Here is a 26,648-nt window from a genome sequence, read left to right on the forward strand (position 1 = left end):
ATTTCCACTAACAACCCGGGTTGTGGACTTTGTGCTTAATATTTGGGGGTCATGCTTTTGATTTGCTGTAATGCTACAAATGATGTATATAAATTTTGAAATCACGCATGTCTACAGAGTATGTGAATTATTGACTCAAATATCTCTCTTTGCCTAAAATAAGTATTATTTTTCCTGACATAGTTGGGTGCTGGACAAATAATGTCTATATTTCTCCAACATAGGTGTGTCCGGTCCACGGCGTCATCCTTACTTGTGGGATATTCTCCTCCCCAACAGGAAATGGCAAAGAGCCCAGCAAAGCTGGTCACACGATCCCTCCCAGGCTCCGCCTACCCCAGTCATTCTCTTTGCCGTTGTACAGGCAACATCTCCACGGAGATGGCTTAGAGTTTTTTAGTGTTTAACTGTAGTTTTTATTATTCAATCAAGAGTTTGTTATTTTGAAATAGTGCTGGTATGTACTATTTACTCAGAAACAGAAAAGAGATGAAGATTTCTGTTTGTATGAGGAAAATGATTTTAGCAACCGTCACTAAAATCCATGGCTGTTCCACACAGGACTGTTGAGAGCAATTAACTTCAGTTGGGGGAACAGTGAGCAGTCTCTTGCTGCTTGAGGTATGACACATTCTAACAAGACGATGTAATGCTGGAAGCTGTCATTTTCCCTATGGGATCCGGTAAGCCATGTTTATTACGATCGTATATAAGGGCTTCACAAGGGCTTATTAAGACTGTAGACTTTTTCTGGGCTAAATCGATTCATTATTAACACATATTTAGCCTTGAGGAATCATTTTATCTGGGTATTTTGATATAATAATATCGGCAGGCACTGTTTTAGACACCTTATTCTTTAGGGGCTTTCCCAAAGCATAAGCAGAGCCTCATTTTCGCGCCGGTGTTGCGCACTTGTTTTTGAGAGGCATGGCATGCAGTCGCATGTGAGAGGAGCTCTGATACTTAGAAAAGACTTTCTGAAGGCGTCATTTGGTATCGTATTCCCCTTTGGGCTTGGTTGGGTCTCAGCAAAGCAGATACCAGGGACTGTAAAGGGGTTAAAGTTCAAAACGGCTCCGGTTCCGTTATTTTAAGGGTTAAAGCTTCCAAATTTGGTGTGCAATACTTTTAAGGCTTTAAGACACTGTGGTGAAAATTTGGTGAATTTTGAACAATTCCTTCATGTTTTTTCGCAATTGCAGTAATAAAGTGTGTTCAGTTTAAAATTTAAAGTGACAGTAACGGTTTTATTTTAAAACGTTTTTTGTACTTTGTTATCAAGTTTATGCCTGTTTAACATGTCTGAACTACCAGATAGACTGTGTTCTGAATGTGGGGAAGCCAGAATTCCTATTCATTTAAATAAATGTGATTTATGTGACAATGACAATGATGCCCAAGATGATTCCTCAAGTGAGGGGAGTAAGCATGGTACTGCATCATTCCCTCCTTCGTCTACACGAGTCTTGCCCACTCAGGAGGCCCCTAGTACATCTAGCGCGCCAATACTCCTTACTATGCAACAATTAACGGCTGTAATGGATAATTCTGTCAAAAACATTTTAGCCAAAATGAACACTTATCAGCGTAAGCGCGACTGCTCTGTTTTAGATACTGAAGAGCATGACGACGCTGATAATAATATTTCTGATGGGCCCCTAACCCAGTCTGATGGGGCCAGGGAGGTTTTGTCTGAGGGAGAAATTACTGATTCAGGGAACATTTCTCAACAAGCTGAACCTGATGTGATTGCATTTAAATTTAAGTTGGAACATCTCCGCATTCTGCTTAAGGAGGTATTATCCACTCTGGATGATTGTGACAAGTTGGTCATCCCAGAGAAACTATGTAAAATGGACAAGTTCCTAGAGGTGCCGGGGCTCCCAGAAGCTTTTCCTATACCCAAGCGGGTGGCGGACATTGTTAATAAAGAATGGGAAAGGCCCGGTATTCCTTTCGTCCCTCCCCCCATATTTAAAAAATTGTTTCCTATGGTCGACCCCAGAAAGGACTTATGGCAGACAGTCCCCAAGGTCGAGGGAGCGGTTTCCACTTTAAACAAACGCACCACTATACCCATAGAGGATAGTTGTGCTTTCAAAGATCCTATGGATAAAAAATTAGAAGGTTTGCTTAAAAAGATGTTTGTTCAGCAAGGTTACCTTCTACAACCAATTTCATGCATTGTCCCTGTCGCTACAGCCGCAGGTTTCTGGTTCGATGAGCTGATAAAGGCGGTCGATAGTGATTCTCCTCCTTTTGAGGAGATTATGGACAGAATCAATGCTCTCAAATTGGCTAATTCTTTCACCCTAGACGCCACTTTGCAATTGGCTAGGTTAGCGGCTAAGAATTCTGGGTTTGCTATTGTGGCGCGCAGAGCGCTTTGGTTGAAATCTTGGTCGGCTGATGCGTCTTCCAAGAACAAGCTACTTAACATTCCTTTCAAGGGGAAAACGCTGTTTGGCCCTGACTTGAAAGAGATTATCTCTGATATCACTGGGGGTAAGGGCCACACCCTTCCTCAGGATCGGCCTTTCAAGGCAAAAAATAAACCTAATTTTCGTCCCTTTCGTAGAAACGGACCAGCCCAAGGTGCTACGTCCTCTAAGCAAGAGGGTAATACTTCTCAAGCCAAGCCAGCTTGGAGACCAATGCAAGGCTGGAACAAGGGAAAGCAGGCCAAGAAACCTGCCACTGCTACCAAGACAGCATGAAATGTTGGCCCCCGATCCGGGACCGGATCTGGTGGGGGGCAGACTCTCTCTCTTCGCTCAGGCTTGGGCAAGAGATGTTCTGGATCCTTGGGCGCTAGAAATAGTCTCCCAAGGTTATCTTCTGGAATTCAAGGGACTTCCCCCAAGGGGGAGGTTCCACAGGTCTCAGTTGTCTTCAGACCACATAAAAAAACAGGCATTCTTACATTGTGTAGAAGACCTGTTAAAAATGGGAGTGATTCATCCTGTTCCATTAAGAGAACAAGGGATGGGGTTCTACTCCAATCTGTTCATAGTTCCCAAAAAAGAGGGAACGTTCAGACCAATCTTAGATCTCAAGATCTTAAACAAGTTTCTCAAGGTTCCATCGTTCAAGATGGAAACCATTCGAACTATTCTTCCTTCCATCCAGGAAGGTCAATTCATGACCACGGTGGATTTAAAGGATGCGTATCTACATATTCCTATCCACAAGGAACATCATCGGTTCCTAAGGTTCGCATTCCTGGACAAACATTACCAGTTTGTGGCGCTTCCTTTCGGATTAGCCACTGCTCCAAGGATTTTCACAAAGGTACTAGGGTCCCTTCTAGCTGTGCTAAGACCAAGGGGCATTGCTGTAGTACCTTACTTGGACGACATTCTGATTCAAGCGTCGTCCCTTCCTCAAGCAAAGGCTCACACGGACATTGTCCTGGCCTTTCTCAGATCTCACGGATGGAAAGTGAACGTGGAAAAGAGTTCTCTATCTCCGTCAACAAGGGTTCCCTTCTTGGGAACAATAATAGACTCCTTAGAAATGAGGATTTTTCTGACAGAGGCCAGAAAAACAAAACTTCTAGACTCTTGTCGGATACTTCATTCCGTTCCTCTTCCTTCCATAGCTCAGTGCATGGAAGCGATCGGGTTGATGGTAGCGGCAATGGACATAGTTCCTTTTGCGCGCATTCATCTAAGACCATTACAACTGTGCATGCTCAGTCAGTGGAATGGGGACTATACAGACTTGTCTCCGAAGATACAAGTAAATCAGAGGACCAGAGACTCACTCCGTTGGTGGCTGTCCCTGGACAACCTGTCACAAGGGATGACATTCCGCAGACCAGAGTGGGTCATTGTCACGACCGACGCCAGTCTGATGGGCTGGGGCGCGGTCTGGGGATCCCTGAAAGCTCAGGGTCTTTGGTCTCGGGAAGAATCTCTTCTACCGATAAATATTCTGGAACTGAGAGCGATATTCAATGCTCTCAAGGCTTGGCCTCAGCTAGCGAGGGCCAAGTTCATACGGTTTCAATCAGACAACATGACAACTGTTGCGTACATCAACCATCAGGGGGGAACAAGGAGTTCCCTAGCGATGGAAGAAGTGACCAAAATCATTCTATGGGCGGAGTCTCACTCCTGCCACCTGTCTGCTATCCACATCCCAGGAGTGGAAAATTGGGAAGCGGATTTTCTGAGTCGTCAGACATTGCGTCCGGGGGAGTGGGAACTCCATCCGGAAATCTTTGCCCAAGTCACTCAGCTGTGGGGCATTCCAGACATGGATCTGATGGCCTCTCGTCAGAACTTCAAAGTTCCTTGCTACGGGTCCAGATCCAGGGATCCCAAGGCGGCTCTAGTGGATGCACTAGTAGCACCTTGGACCTTCAAACTAGCTTATGTGTTCCCGCCGTTTCCTCTCATCCCCAGGCTGGTAGCCAGGATCAATCAGGAGAGGGCGTCGGTGATCTTGATAGCTCCTGCGTGGCCACGCAGGACTTGGTATGCAGATCTGGTGAATATGTCATCGGCTCCACCTTGGAAGCTACCTTTGAGACGAGACCTTCTTGTTCAGGGTCCGTTCGAACATCCGAATCTGGTTTCACTCCAGCTGACTGCTTGGAGATTGAACGCTTGATTTTATCGAAGCGAGGGTTCTCAGATTCTGTTATCGATACTCTTGTTCAGGCCAGAAAGCCTGTAACTAGAAAGATTTACCACAAAATTTGGAAAAAATATATCTGTTGGTGTGAATCTAAAGGATTCCCTTGGGACAAGGTTAAGATTCCTAGGATTCTATCCTTCCTTCAAGAAGGATTGGAAAAAGGATTATCTGCAAGTTCCCTGAAGGGACAGATTTCTGCCTTGTCGGTGTTACTTCACAAAAAGCTGGCTGCTGTGCCAGATGTTCAAGCCTTTGTTCAGGCTCTGGTTAGAATTAAGCCTGTTTACAAACCTTTGACTCCTCCTTGGAGTCTCAATTTAGTTCTTTCAGTTCTTCAGGGGGTTCCGTTTGAACCCTTACATTCCGTTGATATTAAGTTATTATCTTGGAAAGTTTTGTTTTTAGTTGCAATTTCTTCTGCTAGAAGAGTTTCAGAATTATCTGCTCTGCAGTGTTCTCCTCCTTATCTGGTGTTCCACGCAGATAAGGTGGTTTTACGTACTAAACCTGGTTTTCTTCCAAAAGTTGTTTCTAACAAAAACATTAACCAGGAGATTATCGTACCTTCTCTGTGTCCGAAACCAGTTTCAAAGAAGGAACGTTTGTTGCACAATTTGGATGTTGTTCGCGCTCTAAAATTCTATTTAGATGCTACAAAGGATTTTAGACAAACATCTTCCTTGTTTGTTGTTTATTCCGGTAAAAGGAGAGGTCAAAAAGCAACTTCTACCTCTCTCTCTTTTTGGATTAAAAGCATCATCAGATTGGCTTACGAGACTGCCGGACGGCAGCCTCCCGAAAGAATCACAGCTCATTCCACTAGGGCTGTGGCTTCCACATGGGCCTTCAAGAACGAGGCTTCTGTTGATCAGATATGTAGGGCAGCGACTTGGTCTTCACTGCACACTTTTACCAAATTTTACAAGTTTGATACTTTTGCTTCTTCTGAGGCTATTTTTGGGAGAAAGGTTTTGCAAGCCGTGGTGCCTTCCATTTAGGTGACCTGATTTGCTCCCTCCCTTCATCCGTGTCCTAAAGCTTTGGTATTGGTTCCCACAAGTAAGGATGACGCCGTGGACCGGACACACCTATGTTGGAGAAAACAGAATTTATGTTTACCTGATAAATTACTTTCTCCAACGGTGTGTCCGGTCCACGGCCCGCCCTGGTTTTTTTAATCAGGTCTGATATTTTATTTTCTTTAACTACAGTCACCACGGTACCATATGGTTTCTCCTATGCAAATATTCCTCCTTAACGTCGGTCGAATGACTGGGGTAGGCGGAGCCTGGGAGGGATCGTGTGACCAGCTTTGCTGGGCTCTTTGCCATTTCCTGTTGGGGAGGAGAATATCCCACAAGTAAGGATGACGCCGTGGACCGGACACACCGTTGGAGAAAGTAATTTATCAGGTAAACATAAATTCTGTTTTTCTCTTGTTTTGAAATATTAAATTAATACCCTTATCCGTGCACTATACTGGGAAGTGTGTTCCTATATAGGACACACAATATTTTATCTCAGTATATAGAACTGTGTAATTTACTTAACTAGGGGTGCTGATACAATATATATAATATATATATATATATATATATTTGTAAGGAAAAGTGTCACACACCATCCACACAACTGCCTGGTGCTCTGCAAATTAGGTAGATGCAAACAGTCCCTAGAACACAAAGCCTGGCCAAGGATATGTAATGAAACTGGAAAAAAGCAGGCAACTCAGGATACTTTTCCAATCAGCCTTTAATCTATAAAGTGCTTGAACAAACAAAAGGGCCTTAACCCATAACATTTCGGTTACAATCCGAACCTTTATCAAACGGGCTCAGTTTGAAAAAGGTTTGGATTGGAATCAATTATATATATATATATATATGTATGTGTGTGTATATGTATATATATATATATATATATATATATATATATTATAATCAATTAAGCACTTTACTGCAAAATATCTACATACAAAATAAATGTTTAAAAGCATTTTGAGACTGTATGTTTATTCGCAACATTTCTTTTGTAGTAGGAGCTATAAATGAGCTCCCATACTAATCAAGCAATCACTTTGTAGACTGTTGCATTTTTAGTATCTGTTGTATCTAATCCAACATCTTTGGAGGCTGTTGAAAGTACTTTTTTATTTATTTTGTTAAAGATATGTTTTAGGGGAAAAAGGAAAATAATGAAACTACATTGCATTTTTCCATTTATAATTAACATTTTATGGGGTATCTCATTTTGAATGTAATGTCCCTTTAAAGGGCAGACGCACTTAAATACTCCTGTGGTTCTTATTTAATAACAATTAATATTATTTAATAATGTTTGTTGTTGCAATGGTTTTACCTATCATTATTTCTCTTACATGGTGTATCCAGTCCACGGATTCATCCTTACTTGTGGGATATTCTCATTCCCTACAGGAAGTGCAAAGAGAGCACACAGCAGAGCTGTCCATATAGCTCCCCCTCATGCTTCGCCCCCCCCCAGTCATTCTCTTTGCCGCTCTAACAAGTAGCATCTCCACGGGAGTGTAAAGGGAATGTGGTGTTAGTTTGTAGTTTTTTATTTCTTCAATCAAGAGTTTGTTATTTTAAAATAGTGCCAGTTTGTACTATTTACTCTGAGGCAGAAAATGATGAAGGTTTCTGCTGAGAGGAAAATGATTTTAGCACCTTGTAACTAAAATCCATTGCTGTTCCCACACAGGACTGTTGAGTACCGGAAAACTTCAGTTGGGGGGAACAGTTTGCAGGCTTAACTGCTTTAAGGTATGTTTCAGTCATTTTTTTCTAGTCAAGACTTAGTAATGCTAGAGGACTGACAAGAATCCCCATGTGGGAAAGGTAAGCCATATTCTGAGACTTAGTATAGAAGGAAGGCTTATTTGTAAGGGCTCAAAACACTGGTGGACACTGTTAAGGGGCAATCGATTATTTCTCCAACATAGGTGTGTCCGGTCCACGGCGTCATCCTTACTTGTGGGATATTCTCCTCCCCAACAGGAAATGGCAAAGAGCCCAGCAAAGCTGGTCACATGATCCCTCCTAGGCTCCGCCTACCCCAGTCATTCTCTTTGCCGTTGTACAGGCAACATCTCCACGGAGATGGCTTAGAGTTTTTTAGTGTTTAACTGTAGTTTTTATTATTCAATCAAGAGTTTGTTATTTTGAAATAGTGCTGGTATGTACTATTTACTCAGAAACAGAAAAGAGATGAAGATTTCTGTTTGTATGAGGAAAATGATTTTAGCAACCGTAACTAAAATCCATGGCTGTTCCACACAGGACTGTTGAGAGCAATTAACTTCAGTTGGGGGAACAGTATGCAGTCTCTTGCTGCTTGAGGTATGACACATTCTAACAAGACGATGTAATGCTGGAAGCTGTCATTTTCCCTATGGGATCCGGTAAGCCATGTTTATTACGATCGTAAATAAGGGCTTCACAAGGGCTTATTAAGACTGTAGACTTTTTTTGGGCTAAATCGATTCATTATTAACACATATTTAGCCTTGAGGAATCATTTTATCTGGGTATTTTGATATAATAATATCGGCAGGCACTGTATTAGACACCTTATAACTTAGGGGCTTTCCCAAAGCATAAGCAGAGCCTCATTTTCGCGCCGGTGTGGCGCACTTGTTTTTGAGAGGCATGGCATGCAGTCGCATGTGAGAGGAGCTCTGACACTTAGAAAAGACTTTCTGAAGGCGTCATTTGGTATCGTATTCCCCTTTGGGCTTGGTTGGGTCTCAGCAAAGCAGATACCAGGGACTGTAAAGGGGTTAAAGTTTAAAACGGCTCCGGTTCCGTTATTTTAAGGGTTAAAGCTTCCAAATTTGGTGTGCAATACTTTTAAGGCTTTAAGACACTGTGGTGAAAATTTGGTGAATTTTGCACAATTCCTTCATGTTTTTTCGCAATTGCAGTAATAAAGTGTGTTCAGTTTAAAATTTAAAGTGACAGTAACGGTTTTATTTTAAAACGTTTTTGTACTTTGTTATCAAGTTTATGCCTGTTCAACATGTCTGAACTACCAGATAGACTGTGTTCTGAATGTGGGGAAGCCAGAATTCCTATTCATTTAAATAAATGTGATTTATGTGATAATGACAATGATGCCCAAGATGATTCCTCAAGTGAGGGGAGTAAGCATGGTACTGCATCATTCCCTCCTTCGTCTACACGAGTCTTGCCCACTCAGGAGGCCCCTAGTACATCTAGCGCGCCAATACTCCTTACTATGCAACAATTAACGGCTGTAATGGATAATTCTGTCAAAAACATTTTAGCCCAAATGAACACTTGTCAGCGTAAGCGCGGCTGCTCTGTTTTAGATACTGAAGAGCATGGCAACGCTGATACTAATATCTCTGAAGGGCCCCTAACCCAGTCTGATGGGGCCAGGGAAGTTTTGTCTGAGGGAGAAATTACTGATTCTGGGAACATTTCTCAACAGGCTGAACCTGATGTGATTGCATTTAAATTTAAGTTGGAACATCTCCGCATTCTGCTTAAAGAGGTATTATCCACTCTGGATGATTGTGACAAGTTGGTCATCCCAGAGAAACTATGTAAAATGGACAAGTTCCTAGAGGTGCCGGGGCTCCCAGAAGCTTTTCCTATACCCAAGCGGGTGGCGGACATTGTTAATAAAGAATGGGAAAGGCCCGGTATTCCTTTCGTTCCTCCCCCCATATTTAAAAAATTATTTCCTTTGGTCGACCCTAGAAAGGACTTATGGCAGACAGTCCCCAAGGTCGAGGGGGCGGTTTCCACTTTAAACAAACGCACCACTATACCCATAGAGGATAGTTGTGCTTTCAAAGATCCTATGGATAAAAAATTAGAAGGTTTGCTTAAAAAGATGTTTGTTCAGCAGGGTTACCTTCTACAACCAATTGCATGCATTGTCCCTGTCGCTACAGCCGCATGTTTCTGGTTCGATGAGCTGATAAAGGCGGTCGATAGTGATTCTCCTCCTTATGAGGAGATTATGGACAGAATCAATGCTCTCAAATTGGCTAATTCTTTCACCCTAGACGCCACTTTGCAATTGGCTAGGTTAGCGGCTAAGAATTCTGGGTTTGCTATTGTGGCGCGCAGAGCGCTTTGGTTGAAATCTTGGTCGGCTGATGCGTCTTCCAAGAACAAGCTACTTAACATTCCTTTCAAGGGGAAAACGCTGTTTGGCCCTGACTTGAAAGAGATTATCTCTGATATCACTGGGGGTAAGGGCCACGCCCTTCCTCAGGATCGGCCTTTCAAGGCAAAAAATAAACCTAATTTTCGTCCCTTTCGTAGAAACGGACCAGCCCGAGGTGCTACGTCCTCTAAGCAAGAGGGTAATACTTCTCAAGCCAAGCCAGCTTGGAGACCAATGCAAGGCTGGAACAAGGGAAAGCAGGCCAAGAAACCTGCCACTGCTACCAAGACTGCATGAAATGTTGGCCCCCGATCCGGGACCGGATCTGGTGGGGGGCAGACTCTCTCTCTTCGCTCAGGCTTGGGCAAGAGATGTTCTGGATCCTTGGGCGCTAGAAATAGTCTCCCAAGGTTATCTTCTGGAATTCAAGGGACTTCCCCCAAGGGGGAGGTTCCACAGGTCTCAGTTGTCTTTAGACCACATAAAAAGACAGGCATTCTTACATTGTGTAGAAGACCTGTTAAAAATGGGAGTGATTCATCCTGTTCCATTAAGAGAACAAGGGATGGGGTTCTACTCCAATCTGTTCATAGTTCCCAAAAAAGAGGGAACGTTCAGACCAATCTTAGATCTCAAGATCTTAAACAAGTTTCTCAAGGTTCCATCGTTCAAGATGGAAACCATTCGAACTATTCTTCCTTCCATCCAGGAAGGTCAATTCATGACCACGGTGGATTTAAAGGATGCGTATCTACATATTCCTATCCACAAGGAACATCATTGGTTCCTAAGGTTCGCATTCCTGGACAAGCATTACCAGTTCGTGGCGCTTCCTTTCGGATTAGCCACTGCTCCAAGGATTTTCACAAAGGTACTAGGGTCCCTTCTAGCTGTGCTAAGACCAAGGGGCATTGCTGTAGTACCTTACTTGGACGACATTCTGATTCAAGCGTCGTCCCTTCCTCAAGCAAAGGCTCACACGGACATCGTCCTGGCCTTTCTCAGATCTCACGGATGGAAAGTGAACGTGGAAAAGAGTTCTCTATCTCCGTCAACAAGGGTTCCCTTCTTGGGAACAATAATAGACTCCTTAGAAATGAGGATATTTCTGACAGAGGCCAGAAAAACAAAGCTTCTAGACTCTTGTCGGATACTTCATTCCGTTCCTCTTCCTTCCATAGCTCAGTGCATGGAAGTGATCGGGTTGATGGTAGCGGCAATGGACATAGTTCCTTTTGCGCGCATTCATCTAAGACCATTACAACTGTGCATGCTCAGTCAGTGGAATGGGGATTATACAGACTTGTCTCCGAAGATACAAATAAATCAGAGGACCAGAGACTCACTCCGTTGGTGGCTGTCCCTGGACAACCTGTCACAAGGGATGACATTCCGCAGACCAGAGTGGGTCATTGTCACGACCGACGCCAGTCTGATGGGCTGGGGCGCGGTCTGGGGAGCCCTGAAAGCTCAGGGTCTTTGGTCTCAGGAAGAATCTCTTCTACCGATAAATATTCTGGAACTGAGAGCGATATTCAATACTCTCAAGGCTTGGCCTCAGCTAGCGAGGGCCAAGTTCATACGGTTTCAATCAGACAACATGACAACTGTTGCGTTCATCAACCATCAGGGGGGAACAAGGAGTTCTCTAGCGATGGAAGAAGTGACCAAAATCATTCTATGGGCGGAGTCTCACTCCTGCCACCTGTCCGCTATCCACATCCCAGGAGTGGAAAATTGGGAAGCGGATTTTCTGAGTCGTCAGACATTGCATCCGGGGGAGTGGGAACTCCATCCGGAAATCTTTGCCCAAGTCACTCAGCTGTGGGGCATTCCAGACATGGATCTGATGGCCTCTCGTCAGAACTTCAAAGTTCCTTGCTACGGGTCCAGATCCAGGGATCCCAAGGCGGCTCTAGTGGATGCACTAGTAGCACCTTGGACCTTCAAACTAGCTTATGTGTTCCCGCCGTTTCCTCTCATCCCCAGGCTGGTAGCCAGGATCAATCAGGAGAGGGCGTCAGTGATCTTGATAGCTCCTGCGTGGCCACGCAGGACTTGGTATGCAGATCTGGTGAATATGTCATCGGCTGCACCTTGGAAGCTACCTTTGAGACGAGACCTTCTTGTTCAGGGTCCGTTCGAACATCCGAACCTGGTTTCACTCCAGCTGACTGCTTGGAGATTGAACGCTTGATCTTATCGAAGCGAGGGTTCTCAGATTCTGTTATCGATACTCTTGTTCAGGCCAGAAAGCCTGTAACTAGAAAAATTTACCACAAAATTTGGAAAAAATATATCTGTTGGTGTGAATCTAAAGGATTCCCTTGGGACAAGGTTAAGATTCCTAAGATTCTATCCTTCCTTCAAGAAGGATTGGAAAAAGGATTATCTGCAAGTTCCCTGAAGGGACAGATTTCTGCCTTGTCTGTGTTACTTCACAAAAAGCTGGCAGCTGTGCCAGATGTTCAAGCCTTTGTTCAGGCTCTGGTTAGAATTAAGCCTGTTTACAAACCTTTGACTCCTCCTTGGAGTCTCAATTTAGTTCTTTCAGTTCTTCAGGGGGTTCCGTTTGAACCCTTACATTCCGTTGATATTAAGTTATTATCTTGGAAAGTTTTGTTTTTAGTTGCAATCTCTTCTGCTAGAAGAGTTTCAGAATTATCTGCTCTGCAGTGTTCTCCTCCTTATCTGGTGTTCCATGCAGATAAGGTGGTTTTACGTACTAAACCTGGTTTTCTTCCAAAAGTTGTTTCTAACAAAAACATTAACCAGGAGATTATCGTACCTTCTCTGTGTCCGAAACCAGTTTCAAAGAAGGAACGTTTGTTGCACAATTTGGATGTTGTTCGCGCTCTAAAATTCTATTTAGATGCTACAAAGGATTTTAGACAAACATCTTCCTTGTTTGTTGTTTATTCTGGTAAAAGGAGAGGTCAAAAAGCAACTTCTACCTCTCTCTCTTTTTGGATTAAAAGCATCATCAGATTGGCTTACGAGACTGCCGGACGGCAGCCTCCCGAAAGAATCACAGCTCATTCCACTAGGGCTGTGGCTTCCACATGGGCCTTCAAGAACGAGGCTTCTGTTGATCAGATATGTAGGGCAGCGACTTGGTCTTCACTGCACACTTTTACCAAATTTTACAAGTTTGATACTTTTGCTTCTTCTGAGGCTATTTTTGGGAGAAAGGTTTTGCAAGCCGTGGTGCCTTCCAGTTAGGTGACCTGATTTGCTCCCTCCCTTCATCCGTGTCCTAAAGCTTTGGTATTGGTTCCCACAAGTAAGGATGACGCCGTGGACCGGACACACCTATGTTGGAGAAAACAGAATTTATGTTTACCTGATAAATTACTTTCTCCAACGGTGTGTCCGGTCCACGGCCCGCCCTGGTTTTTTTAATCAGGTCTGATAATTTATTTTCTTTAACTACAGTCACCACGGTACCATATGGTTTCTCCTATGCAAATATTCCTCCTTAACGTCGGTCGAATGACTGGGGTAGGCGGAGCCTAGGAGGGATCATGTGACCAGCTTTGCTGGGCTCTTTGCCATTTCCTGTTGGGGAGGAGAATATCCCACAAGTAAGGATGACGCCGTGGACCGGACACACCGTTGGAGAAAGTAATTTATCAGGTAAACATAAATTCTGTTTTTTTTACAAATATCTGATATTTATACAAGTTTATATTACATTTGAAACACTTTTTTGGGGGTTTATTCCACATGGCATATATTTAGACACCTATTTTGGCTTGGGTAGGCCCCACAACTCAAGAGTGAAGATGGAGGGGGCCTGAATTTCGCGCCTCAGTTGCGCAGTTGATTTTACAAACAGCTTCATGCAGATCCATGTGAAGGGTCCAAAGATTACTTATGGACTTCAGAGAGGCTTATTTTCGATCAAAACTAATCCCCGAGGAAGGTAGGACCACAGCAAAGGCTGTGGCATGGTTAATTTGCTCCGGTTTGGGCAGTAGGGGGTTAATTGACTTGAAATTTACTGTGCAATCATTTCAAAGCATTAGGATCATATGGTGAACATTTCATAAAGATTGGATGATTTTTGGAGGTTTAGTAAAAAAAAGTGTGCACTTTTTATTATTTAAAGGCACAGTACCGTTTTTTCAAAAATTGTATTTTACTGTATTTGAGTGCTGTCTAAGTCTGTTTAACATGTCTGAGCCTACAGATAGACCTTGTTCTATGAGTTTAATAGCCATGCCGGTACCCCCTTTTACATTTGTGTTTAAAGTGTGCTAAGGTATCTAAACATTTTAAAGACCATGCAGTGACACTTAAAAATGTAGCCCAAGATGATTCTTTAACGGAAGGTAATGAGGATAGTCCTCCTTCCTCTCCCCATGTGTCGACACCAGTTACGCCCGCGCAAGCGATGCCTAGTACCTCTAGCGCATTGGCCCCTATTACATTACAACAATTAGCAGCAGTCATGGATAATTCCCTTGAGGCATTTCTATCCAAACTGCCAGTTTTTTCCTAAAAAATGTGATAGCTCAGTTTTAAGAACAGAGGATGAGAAATCAGAAGTATTGGATGATTTATCTGTTGTACCCTCACAACCCTCTGACGTGGCGGTGAGGGATGTACTGTCTGAGGGAGAAATTTCTGATGCAGGTAAAATTTCTCAGCGGGCAGAATCAGATTCCTTAGCGTTTAAATTTAAGCTGGAACACCTCCGCGTACTGCTTAAGGAGGTTTTAGCTACGCTAGATGATTGTGACCCCATGATGGTACCAGAAAAATTGTGTAAAATGGACAAGTTTCTAGAAGTCCCTGTATACACTGATGCGTTTCTGATCCCGAAGAGGGTGGCGGATATATGTGACTAGGGAGTGGGAGAGACCAGGCATACCTTTTGTTCCCCCCCCCTATCTTTAAGAAAATGTTCCCCATAACTGACCCCAGGCGGGACGCGTGGCAGGCGGTCCCTAAGGTAGAGGGAGCAGTTTCAACACTAGCTAAGCGCACAACTATACCAATAGAAGACAGTTGTGTTTTCAAAGATCCTATGGATAAAAAAATTAGAAGGTTTACTAAAGAAAATATTTGATCAACAAGGTTTCCTTCTTCAACCAATTGTCTGCATTATTCCTGTAACTACTGCAGCGGCTTTTTTGGTTTGAGGCGCTGGAGGAGTCGCTCCAGAGGGAGACTTCATATGACAAAGTCATGGATAGAATTCATGCTCTAAAGCTGGCTAATTCTTTCATCACAGATGCCGCTTTACAATTAGCTAAGTTAGCGGCGAAAAATTCTGGTTTTGCCATTGTGGCGCGAAGAGCGCTTTGGCTCAAATCATGGTCGGCTGACATGTCGTCCAAAACAAAATTAATTAATATTCCTTTCAAGGGAAAGACCCTATTCGGGCCAGAGTTGAAAGAAATTATTTCAGATATCGCTGGGGGAAAGGGCCATGCCCTCCACACAAGATAGACCTTCTAAGGCTAAAAACAAGGCTAATTTTCGCTCCTTTCGCAACTTCAGGAGCGGACCTGCTTCAACCTCTGCAACCGCAAAGCAAGAGGGTAACACTTCCCAGCCCAAAGCAACATGGAAGCCTTTGCAGGGCTGGAACAAGGGTAAACAGGCCAAGAAGCCTGCTGCTGCTACCAAGACAGCATGAAAGGGTAGCCCCCGATCCGGGACCGGATCTAGTAGGGGGCAGAATTTCTCTCTTTGCTCAGGCTTGGGCAAGAGATGTTCCAGATCCCTGGGCATTAGAAATAGTTGCTCGGGGGTATCTTCTAGAATTCAAGGACTCTTCTCCAAGGGGAAGGTTCCACATTTCTCGTTTGTCTTCAGACCAGACAAAGAAACAGGGGTTCTTACACTGTGTTGAAGATCTTCTAAAGATGGGAGTGATACACCCAGTTCCAATTGCAGATCAAGGACTGGGTTTTTACTCAAACCTGTTTGTAGTTCCCAAAAAGGAAGGAACTTTCAGCCCAATCCTGGGTTTAAAAATTCTAAACAAATTCCTCAGAGTTCCATCCTTCAAGATGGAAACCATTTGGACAATCTTACCGATGATCCAGGAAGGTCAATATATGACTACCGTGGATTTAAAGGATGCGTACCTTCATATTCCTATCCACAAAGATCACCATCAGTTCGCCTTTCTGGACAAGCATTACCAGTTCGTGGCCCTTCCTTTCGGGTTGGCCACTGCTCCAAGAATTTTCACAAAGGTGCTAGGGTTCCTTCTAGCGGTACTAAGACCGCAGGGCATTGCAGTAGCACCTTACCTGGACGACATATTAATTCAGGCGTCGTCTTTTCAAGGTGCCAAGGCTCATACAGAAATCGTTCTTGCCTTTCTAAGGTCTCACAGGTGGAAGGTGAACGTCGAAAAAAGTTCTCCGTCTCCGCTCACAAGGGTTCCCTTCCTGGGAACGCTAATAGACTCGGTAGAAATGAAAATATTTCTGACGGAGGTCAGGAAGTTAAATCTTTTAACTACTTGCCGAGTTCTTCATTCCATTCCTCGGCTTTCTGTAGCTCAGTGCATGGAGGTGCATGGAGGTAATCGGGTTAATGGTTGCGGCAATGGACGTTGTCCCCTTTGCCCGAATTCATCTCAGACCACTGCAACTGTGCATGCTCAAACAGTGGAATGGGGATTATGCAGATTTGTCTCCTCAAATACAAATGGACCAGAAAACCAGAGATTCTCTTCTCCGGTGGTTGTCTCAGGATCACCTGTCTCAGGGAATGTGCTTCCGCAGACCAGAGTGGATCGTTGTCACGACAGATGCCAGTCTGTTAGGCTGGGGTGCGGTCTGGGACTCCCTGAAAGCTCAGGGCCTATGTTCTCTTCTCCCGATAAACATTTTGGAACTGAGAGCGATATTCAACACGCTCCAGGCATGGCCTCAACTAGCGGCGGCCAAGTTCATCAAATTTCAGTCGGACAACATCTTGACTGTAGCGTACATCAATCATCAGGGAGGAACAAAGAGTTCCCTAGCGATGAAGGAAGTATCCAAGATCATCAAATTGGCGGAGGATCACTCTATCTGCAATTCACATCCCAGGAGTAGACAACTGGGAGGCGGATTTTCTGAGTCGTCAGACTTTTCACCCGGGGGAGTGGGAACTCCATCCGGAGGTTTTTGCTCAGCTGACCCAGCTATGGGGCATTCCAGAGTTGGATCTGATGGCTTCCCGTCAGAACACCAAACTTCCTCTTTACGGATCCAGGTCCAGGGACCCCAAGGCGGCATTGATAGATGCTCTAGTAGTGCCTTGGTCCTTCAATCTGGCTTATGTCTTTCCACCGTTTCCCCTTCTCCCTCGTCTGGTAACCAGAATCAAACAGGAAAAGGTTTCGGCAATTTTGATAGGACTTTTTATGCAGACCTAGTGGACATGTCATCTGTTCCACCATGGACTCTGCCATCGAGGCAGGATCTTCTCTTTTTTTTTTTTTTTTTTTTTTTAAGACTTTATTTATTCTCACTCAAAAATCATGTACAATAATCATCAAATAAGGAAGTCCACAGCATTAATAACAGAAAAAAAGAGACACATACATAACTTTTGGTGCATATCTTGCAACAATAACATAAAACATATTTGTCTGTATGTCAAGAATTAGAACCTTATGATATAATTATGCATGCTACATGACCTTCCGCAATAGGAGTTGAGATATTTTCTAATTCATAAAACAAATATAACAAAACAACATAGAACAAGACAAACATAACAAAACTAAACCAAACAAAACAAAAAAAAAAAGGAAAAAAGGGGGGGGGGGAATTCTTCCTCTGGCATAGCGGCTCCCCCCCACCATCCCCTACCCTACCTCTCTAAAATTTGAAACCCACATCGGTGGGAATTCATTCAAGACTACCAAGTCCGCAAAATATTTGGAGCTAAGAAATGGATTAAGGATCTTTTTTTGTATAGCAAGCGGGTAAGATTTAATTATTGGTAACCATGTATAAATAAATTTTGCTATTTTTTTTTCAGAAGCTAGCCTTTTATAAAAAGATTCAAATATTATATGTGTTTGGATCTCTTTAAGAAATGCCCCCATAGAGGGCGCTTCTTGGGCCAGCCAATTTTTGATAATAAGAAATCTTGCTATTAATATAGAGATTTTAACCACATATTGACAATGCACTGCCAAATCCTTAGATAATTCTAAGAAAAATATCTGCTCTGGAGATATTTGCCATGGTTCTTTAAATATCTGGGTAAACCAATACTGAATTTTTTGCCATAACTGAAATATTTTAGGACAATACCAGAAGACATGTAATGTATCCGCATTAGGATACCGGCAGCGATTGCAGACAAAGACCTGGTTGGGAAAAAAACGTGACATCTTAAAAGGTGTCAGATAATAATTATTAACAAGTTTAAAATGTGACTCTTTCCAACTTGTAGGGATTTGTCCAAGGAATCAAAACTCTGCTTAATGGTATCCGCCTCGCACCTAGGCAATATTTTTATCCAAATATTGCATAGATTGTCTAACACAGGCAAGCTTTGTTTAGCCAACAACAGATCATATAATAAAGAGATAGCTGTATTACCATTCCTAAATTTATTAATACAAATGCTAAGGTCTGCCCATTTATCCATCGCGTCCACAGAGAAACTCTGTTTATAGTAAAAATGAGACAGCTGGAGATATGCAAAATCATTATTCTTATCCAAGCCAAATTGATTAAAGAGGACCTCTCGCGGGAGCATTTCCATGTTTTCATTAAGTGCTTGTATTACATTAATAAGCCCTTTCTCTTCCCATAATCTAAACATTTTATATTGACTGCCTGGTCTGAAGTCTGGATTCCCAATTATGGGTAGGTATTTCTTCAATTTGCATAATATTACAAAACCTTTGCCAAGCTACAACAATATTTTTAATTGTAATCATTGATCTAATCTTAGGTGTAAGTAACTTTAAGGTACAATGTAACAAAGCTTTTAAAGCAAAAGGTTGTATAAGAAAACTTTCTATATCAATAGTTGCAAAATTATTAGAATCTATAATCCAATCTAGCGCTATTTTAGCTAAAGTAGCCAAGTTATAGAATCGGAGATTGGGAAGTGCTAAGCCTGCCGCGTTGTGCTTCTGCATTAGTTTATTTAAAGAGATACGAGGTTTTTTTCCTCCCCATATAAACCTGGATACAGATCTTTGAAAAAACTGTATATCTCTATTGATAAGCAACAGAGGTAGATTCTGTAATGGATATAGAATACGTGGTAGGATAATTGATTTGATTAAATTGATTCGAGCGGAGATAGATAGCGGAAAAGCGGCCCAGAGCTCAAGATCTTTCTTTGCCTTCTCTAGAATTGGACGAAAATTTAAATTATACAATTTTTGTGGATTTTTATGCAACATAATGCCTAAATATCTAAAGGATTCTACTTTTTTGAAAGGATGAGATTGACAGCTTGCCTTTAATTTATTAACCCACAAAAGTTCACTTTTTTAAAAATGTATTTTATAGCCTGAGATAGAACTAAATCCAGCTAACATGAATTTGATTAGCGGCATAGTTTGTGGGGTATTCTCACAAACTAATAATAAGTCATCCGCATACAATAATACTTTCATCGTATGTGAACCAAAAGAGACCCCCGATAAATTATCCCTCAACCAGATTGCAAGTGGTTCAAGTGCCATATTAAATAGGAGAGGGGATAATGGGCATCCCTGCCTAGTACCCCTTTCAAGAGTTAATTTTGGGGACTGAGTACCATTAATTATAAGATAAGATATCGGGGAGTCATATATTTTACGAACAAAGAGCATAAATTGATCCTTTAAGCCAAATTTTTCCATAGCCTGAAATAAATAACACCAGATGATCGAATCGAACGCTTTTTCTGCGTCAAGCGTGAGTAACGCGAGATCGGTAGACCTCTTACTTAATTTACTCTTTTCCATGTTCCAGAAATAATCTAGTAGTAAAGTAACCTTACGAATATTTTTTGATGAATTCCTAGCAATCATAAATCCCGTCTGATCGGGATGTATAATATATTCTAGCCCTTTAGCTAGCCTAGCCGCAATAATAGAAGTTAAAATTTTGTAATCGCTATTAAGTACCGAAATCGGTCTATAAGAGGCTGGATTTTCCACATCTTTATTTTTCTTCAAGATTAAAGAAATATTAGCCGCCACAAAATATTTAGACATAGGATTATTAGAGCAGAAATAGTCATTATATAATTTTTCCAACACAATTTTAATTTCAACTGCTAAAATTTTATAATATTCTGCGGGTAAAAAATCCGGGCCCGGCGCTTTATTCTTTTTCATTTTTTCTATTGCTTTGAGAATTTCTTCGCCTGATATCGGCGCATTTAAAATTTTAAGATATTCAGGCGGGATTATAGGCACTTTTATCTTTGTCCAGAATTTTTCTAGATTATCCATATTGATATTAACCTTGTTATAAATTTTCTTTTAAAATGCATGAAAAGCTTGACTTATGTTTTCCGTATCTACATGTCTATTTACTTCTGTTTTGATTGCGGGTATAAAATTCCGGCTCTTTCTATTCTTAACTAACCTAGCTAAATGTTTAGCTGAACAGCCAAATGAACCTTTAAATTGAATATTAAGTTTTGCCTCCTCCCGATAAGATTTTTGTTTTAACATAATATCACTGTCTTTTCTGGCTGCACAATATATTTCCCAACTTTCTTTGGATCTCTCATTACAAAATTTTCTGTAAGCGTTCCTTATCCTATTAGCAGTTTGGATTTCGCTTGCTCTGTTTTTTTTATTCCAGGCGTGTAAATACGCCTTGATTTCCCATCTTAACACGGCTTTAGATCTTCTAATACAAGGTCCATTCAAGCATCCAAATCTAGTTTCTCTGCAACTGACTGCTTGGAGATTGAACGCTTAATTCTATCTAAGCGTGGGTTCTCTGAATCAGTTATAGATACTTTGATCCAAGCTAGAAAGCCTGTCACCAGGAAAATTTATCTTTGTTGGTGTGAATCCAAGGGTTACTCGTGGAGTAAGATTAGGATTCCTAGGATTTTGTCTTTTCTCCAAGAAGGATTGGAGAAAGGATTGTCAGCTAGTTCCTTAAAGGGACAGATATCTGCTCTGTCTATCCTGTTACACAAGCGTCTGGCAGAAGTACCAGACGTTCAAGCGTTTGCACAGGCTTTAGTTAGAATCAAGCCTGTCTATAAACCTGTGGCTCCTCCATGGAGTCTAAATTTAGTTCTTTCAGTTCTTCAAGGGGTTCCGTTTGAACCTTTACATTCCATAGATATTAAGTTATTATCTTGGAAAGTTTTGTTTTTGGTAGCTATTTCTTCTGCTCGAAGAGTTTCAGATTTGTCTGCTTTGCAGTGTAATTCACCCTATCTGGTGTTCCATGCAGATAAGGTTGTTTTGCGTACCAAACCTGGTTTCCTTCTGAAAGTCGTTTCTAATAAGAATATTAACCAGGAAATCATTGTTCCTTCTCTGTGTCCTAATCCAGTTTCTAAGAAGGAACGGCTGTTACACAATCTTGATGTGGTTCGTGCTTTAAAATTCTATTTAAAAGCAACTAAAGATTTCAGACAAACATCATCCTTGTTGGTTGTCTATTCTGGTAAGAGGAGAGGTCAAAAAACTACTGCTACCTCTCTTTCCTTTGGCTGAAAAGCATTATCCGATTGACTTATGAGACTGCTGGACAGCAGCCTCCTGTATGAATTACAGCTCATTTCACCAGAGCTGTGGCTTCCACATGGGCTTTCAAGAATGAGGCCCCTGTTAAACAGATTTGTAAAGCAGTGACTTGGTCTTCACTGCATACTTTTGCCAAATTTTACAAATTTGATACTTTTGCTTCTTCAGAGGCTATTTTTGGGAGAAAGGTTTTGCAGCAGTGGTGCCTTCCGTTTAGGTTACCTGACTTGTTCCCTCCCTTCATCTGTGTCCTAAAGCTTTGGTATTGGTATCCCACAAGTAAGGATGAATCCGTGGACTGGATACACCATGTAAGAGAAAACAGAATTTATGCTTACCTGATAAATTACTTTCTCTTACGGTGTATCCAGTCCACGGCCCGCCCTGGCAATTAAGTCAGGTTTAAATTTATTTATTTATTTTTGTCAAACTACAGTCACCACTGCACCCTATGGTTTCTCCTTTTTCTCCTAACCGTCGGTCGAATGACTGGGGGGGGTGGAGCCTGAGGGGGAGCTATATGGACAGCTCTGCTGTGTGCTCTCTTTGCACTTCCTGTAGGGAATGAGAATATCCCACAAGTAAGGATGAATCCGTGGACTGGATACACCGTAAGAGAAAGTAATTTATCAGGTAAGCATAAATTCTGTTTTTACTGCTGACTTCTATATATAGCCAGAGGTGGCTTCTTCATTTATTATGTTACAGACCTAACTAGTATAAATATAGTTAATCTTAAATAAGACCTGTAATAAAAAGGGAGTTAGCTTTGACTCCAGTTAAATAGAATGTCTCCACTGGTCGCTGGTGGTCCATATTAATCCTGCTTGCAGAAGAATCTTTCCTTGATATCTAAATACATCTTGTTATATTGGTTAGAAATTGATTTTATAACCTTCAAAATGATTCATGGAAGGACATTCTGAAAACAGCTGTCAGAGTTACTTAGTTTAAACCTAAATACATTTATGGTCAAGCTCTACTATGCAAGATTTCACATTTCTCATCTTTTTAGTATTTCAAAATGGTTTATTTTTTCATTAAGGAAACGTGTGTTTTTTTTTAGATTCATTCTAAGCAGCTTTGTAATTTATCTTAATTTTTGTCTTGAATGGAATTATAGGTCAAGCTGGTTATCCAGTTTACAAATATGTTCCCTATGGACCAGTCAATGAAGTCTTGCCATACTTGTCAAGAAGAGCCCAAGAGAACCGTGGGATAATGAAAGGCGCGGCCAGAGAGAGGGAGCTTTTGTGGATGGAAATTAAAAGGCGAATGCTTACTGGAAACCTGTTCTACAGTCCTAGGATTTAGGAAGTTGCATTCGGCTAGTAGTTTACACAGGCTGGCAAGGCAACTAATTGTTTCTGTGATAACGATAATTTGTAATTCATATCAAATTTAATGTTATACTTTTAGTTGTGCATAGAAGATCATAACAATTCTTTCTGCATCAAATATGATCTGTATATGAAATGTGCTAATAGCTTTTAATAATGTTCAAGCTTTACAGAGCGGAGTTCTCCAAATTAAAAAAAAAAAAACATACATATTGACAGGTCATATGACACCAGTCGTAAGAGCAGATCACATGATACCAATCCTAAATAGAGCAAAAAACGGTATTGTGTAATCTTCACTTTTGATTATTTTTCTTTTATCTACTGCCTGTTTCACTAAGTTGTGGTACAGATTTATGGTGTTTAGCTGAATTACATAATATGTCTTAACTCATTAGACGGTAGGTTTAGACATATGTATATACAGTATATATATATATATATATATATATATATATATATATATATATATATATATATATATATATATATATATATATATTTATATATATTCTGTGTGTGTGTGTGTGAAGGCTATTAAGAATTGGTATATACTGTAGATCATTCTGCTGAACCAGCCAAAAATACTGTCCTTTTCTTATCAAATTGCATTTATTTGAATTTTTAACTCCTTTAAATGTTGTATTTTCATGTATTGATGTACCTAATACTTTGGCTGTAATCACTGTAAATGTATTTATCATATTTAACCAGAAAATAATGCTGTTACAGTAAGTTTTCACTACAACCTTGAGACCATGTTGTTACCTTGAAAATCATAAGACCTATTTATTGAAGCAAAAAAAATAAGTAAAACTAGCTTGTTTAATGAGGCATGTTACATATATGTTGCTCTGTTGATGTAATATTTAACTATGGGATACTGTATATCCAATTTACAACATCTACAATTTAAATGTAAATTAAATAACAAGCTGATTTTATTTTTTAACTATAAGTGGTATTTTTAAATGTAAAATATTCAGAAACTCCTTCCACCAAAAGCATAAATTGTGTCTATGAATAGTTAGTAAAGGGGGAGTCAGCTTATATCTAAACAGAAGTGTCATTGAACATCTTTGATTGGTGCCAAAAATCCATATTAAATATAGATGCTTCTGAAGTGACCAAAATAATTGTTATACCCAATACAGGATTGCAAAGATGTTAAAATTTATAGTACAAATACCAAAAGTAAAAGTGACCTTGCTTAGCATGCTAAATGTATTTATTCAGGTTGGCTTTGTCAACCATGAGGACATGCTTTATTATTATGCTTTATTATTCTCCCAATGAAAGCACTATGCAAAATGAGCTACAAATTCAGGAGGATAAGCAAATACCCATAGGTAGATTTAAAAAAATCTGTAATGTGGGCTTCAAAGTCCCTTTTATTATTCCATTGCCTATATACTGTGTGTATATATATATATATATATATATATATATATATATATATATATATATATATACACACACAATATTGATTACATGCAAGCACTTTTAAAGTGTCAGCTTCTTTTAGTCTATTAATAAAATACTTTGCTTTTTTAGTGCTTAGATAAACTTTTAGCATTTTTTGGTTTTGTTCAAGATCTCAGAGTTCAATTTGATTTCAATATACATAGAATGTATTTATCTATAGTATTATTATTATTATTATTTGCATGTCTATGACATAAAAGCACCTTACAAAAAAACTTACTACTGATGCTATAAAATGTTATAAATTTATATTCATACCCAAGCAATAATGCTTATCGTCTTTTATAATGAGGGGCTTGGTGTGTCAGTTATTTATTTTTGTTAAATTCACTCCAGCTGTGTTCAATATACATTTTCTTTACTGATGTTTGGGTGGACAGTGTAATTGATGTCTGCATTGTTCTAATAAAACAGCAGAATATTCTAGAACATAAAGGCACATGACATCCAAAATATTTCATTCATGTTTCGGATAGAGAAAACAACTTTCCAATTTGCTGCATTCTCTTGGTATCCTTTGTTGAAGAACAGCAATGCACATGGGTGAGCCAATAACATGAGGCATATATTTTTAGCCATCAATCAGAAGCTCCTTAGCTAGCCTACCTCGGTATACTTTCCAACAAAGGATACCAAGAGAACAAAAAATATATAAAATAGAAGTAAATTGGAAAATTACATGCTCTGTTGGAATCATGAATTAAAAAAATCAGTTTCATGTCCCTTTAAAGCACTTCAATTAATTTTAGATTCTTCCACTAAATGTAAAACAGTGAAGTCTGCAATTATCTGTTGAATGAAATAATGTATTTAAATGAAATATTTTGGATTCTTCAAGTCTTTAAACAAATGACACTAATGTTTAGTGGAGGATTATGTAAACTAATATTGTGTGTAATAGATAAATACAGTTTAAAGTAAATGTTACATCCAATCAAATGACTGCTACTCATTTAGCAATTGATGTTTTACTGTACTACCAGTATTTATACCTTCATTATTTTTGGTGTTGTCAACATTGGAGATCACATAACTTTAGAACATGTGGCCATCATATCAGCGTGCCCAAGCAGTTCAGAGAGTAAATCTCTATAATGCACCATTTGTCCTGATTTGATTTTAACTTTTTTTCCTGCATGATGTTTTAAGGCAAAATTATTAGTGAATAATGATAAAAAATTTTTAAAGAAAATAAAAATCTCTAGAGCATAATGCCATGTGTCAGTTGATGCAATATAGCCATGTTTGCCAGTGGCATATTAGATATTTTAACTTTTTGTTATTATAGACTCTTAACATAAACTTACAAAACCACCCTCTAGGCATTCATTTTGGTTTTAGAATAGTGAAGAATTATATTGTAAAGTTTTGTATTTAAATATATTGCTTTATCTTTAATAATAAAATATATATTGCTTTATCTTTAATAAAAATAAATTATTATTGTGTGTGTGTTTTTATGATTTCCTGTTTTTGTGATATTTGCCTTCTTAATCTCCATAACAGAAAGAGAATTTGTACTAAATGTTATTGATTTAATCCTTTTAGCACAAAAACAGTATCATGGTTGACAATAAGATAACTTTTATGATCACATATAGGCATACAACTGGTTTGCTAGTCTGCTTTCTTTAAGAAAAGGTGTGTCTATTAAGAACATGTTCATTGTACTAATTATTTTGCTTTGTTGTTCCACACATATAAATGCAAACTTATCTCAGTAGATCCTTAATATCACTGTAAAAGTCTTACTGCTCTCACTGAGAATTACCAGATGGCACAATACACCCAGGGGAAGATATTCAATAAAAGTTCAACAGTCGATTAGGAATTGTTAACTGCCATTCACAGAAATGACGGTCACACTAAAGGGAATGACTTGTAAAACTCATTAGGGTGGGTGTGCAATAAGAAAGGCAAACTGATATTGCTGAAAAGTAATTTCTTTTTAATTGCACCTCTCCTGTGTCATTTCATCCCAAAATCTTTAGTTTTACATACTTCAAAGCCCAAAATAAAATTGCTCGTTATCGTGGTTTAAATGGCAATGGAAAAAAAACAAAAACATTGAATTTAAATACAGTAAAACCTTAAAGGGACATAAAACCCAATTTCTTTCTTAAGGTGGGGAGAGTCCACAAATCCTTGCTATTGGTAATGAATCACCTGGCCACCAGGAGGAGGCAAATACACCCTACACCAAGAGATTTAATTTCCCTCCTACTTCCTGTACCTCCCAGTCTTTCTTTACCTTGCTAGGAGTAGGTGAAGATAGAGGTGTTCAGTATTTTATTTAAGAGATTAAGGGATATTTGATCCTATTTTCC

The 26,648-nt window shown here is 40.2% G+C and overlaps 1 protein-coding gene across 1 annotated transcript in view; it reads left to right on the top strand.

Annotated features, from left to right (window-relative positions):
* Nucleotides 1-25,769, top strand: part of PRODH (proline dehydrogenase 1) — a 432,246-nt gene extending 406,477 nt beyond the window's left edge. The window contains exon 14 of the mRNA XM_053702069.1: nucleotides 22,620-25,769. Within this exon, the coding sequence (XP_053558044.1) occupies nucleotides 22,620-22,810 (191 nt within the window). The 3' untranslated portion in view covers nucleotides 22,811-25,769. The remainder of the gene's footprint in view (nucleotides 1-22,619) is intronic.
* Nucleotides 25,770-26,648: the final 879 nt, after the last annotated feature.

Source organism: Bombina bombina, chromosome 2, assembly GCF_027579735.1.
Source record: "Bombina bombina isolate aBomBom1 chromosome 2, aBomBom1.pri, whole genome shotgun sequence".
In the NCBI taxonomy this organism is placed as follows: domain Eukaryota; kingdom Metazoa; phylum Chordata; class Amphibia; order Anura; family Bombinatoridae; genus Bombina; species Bombina bombina.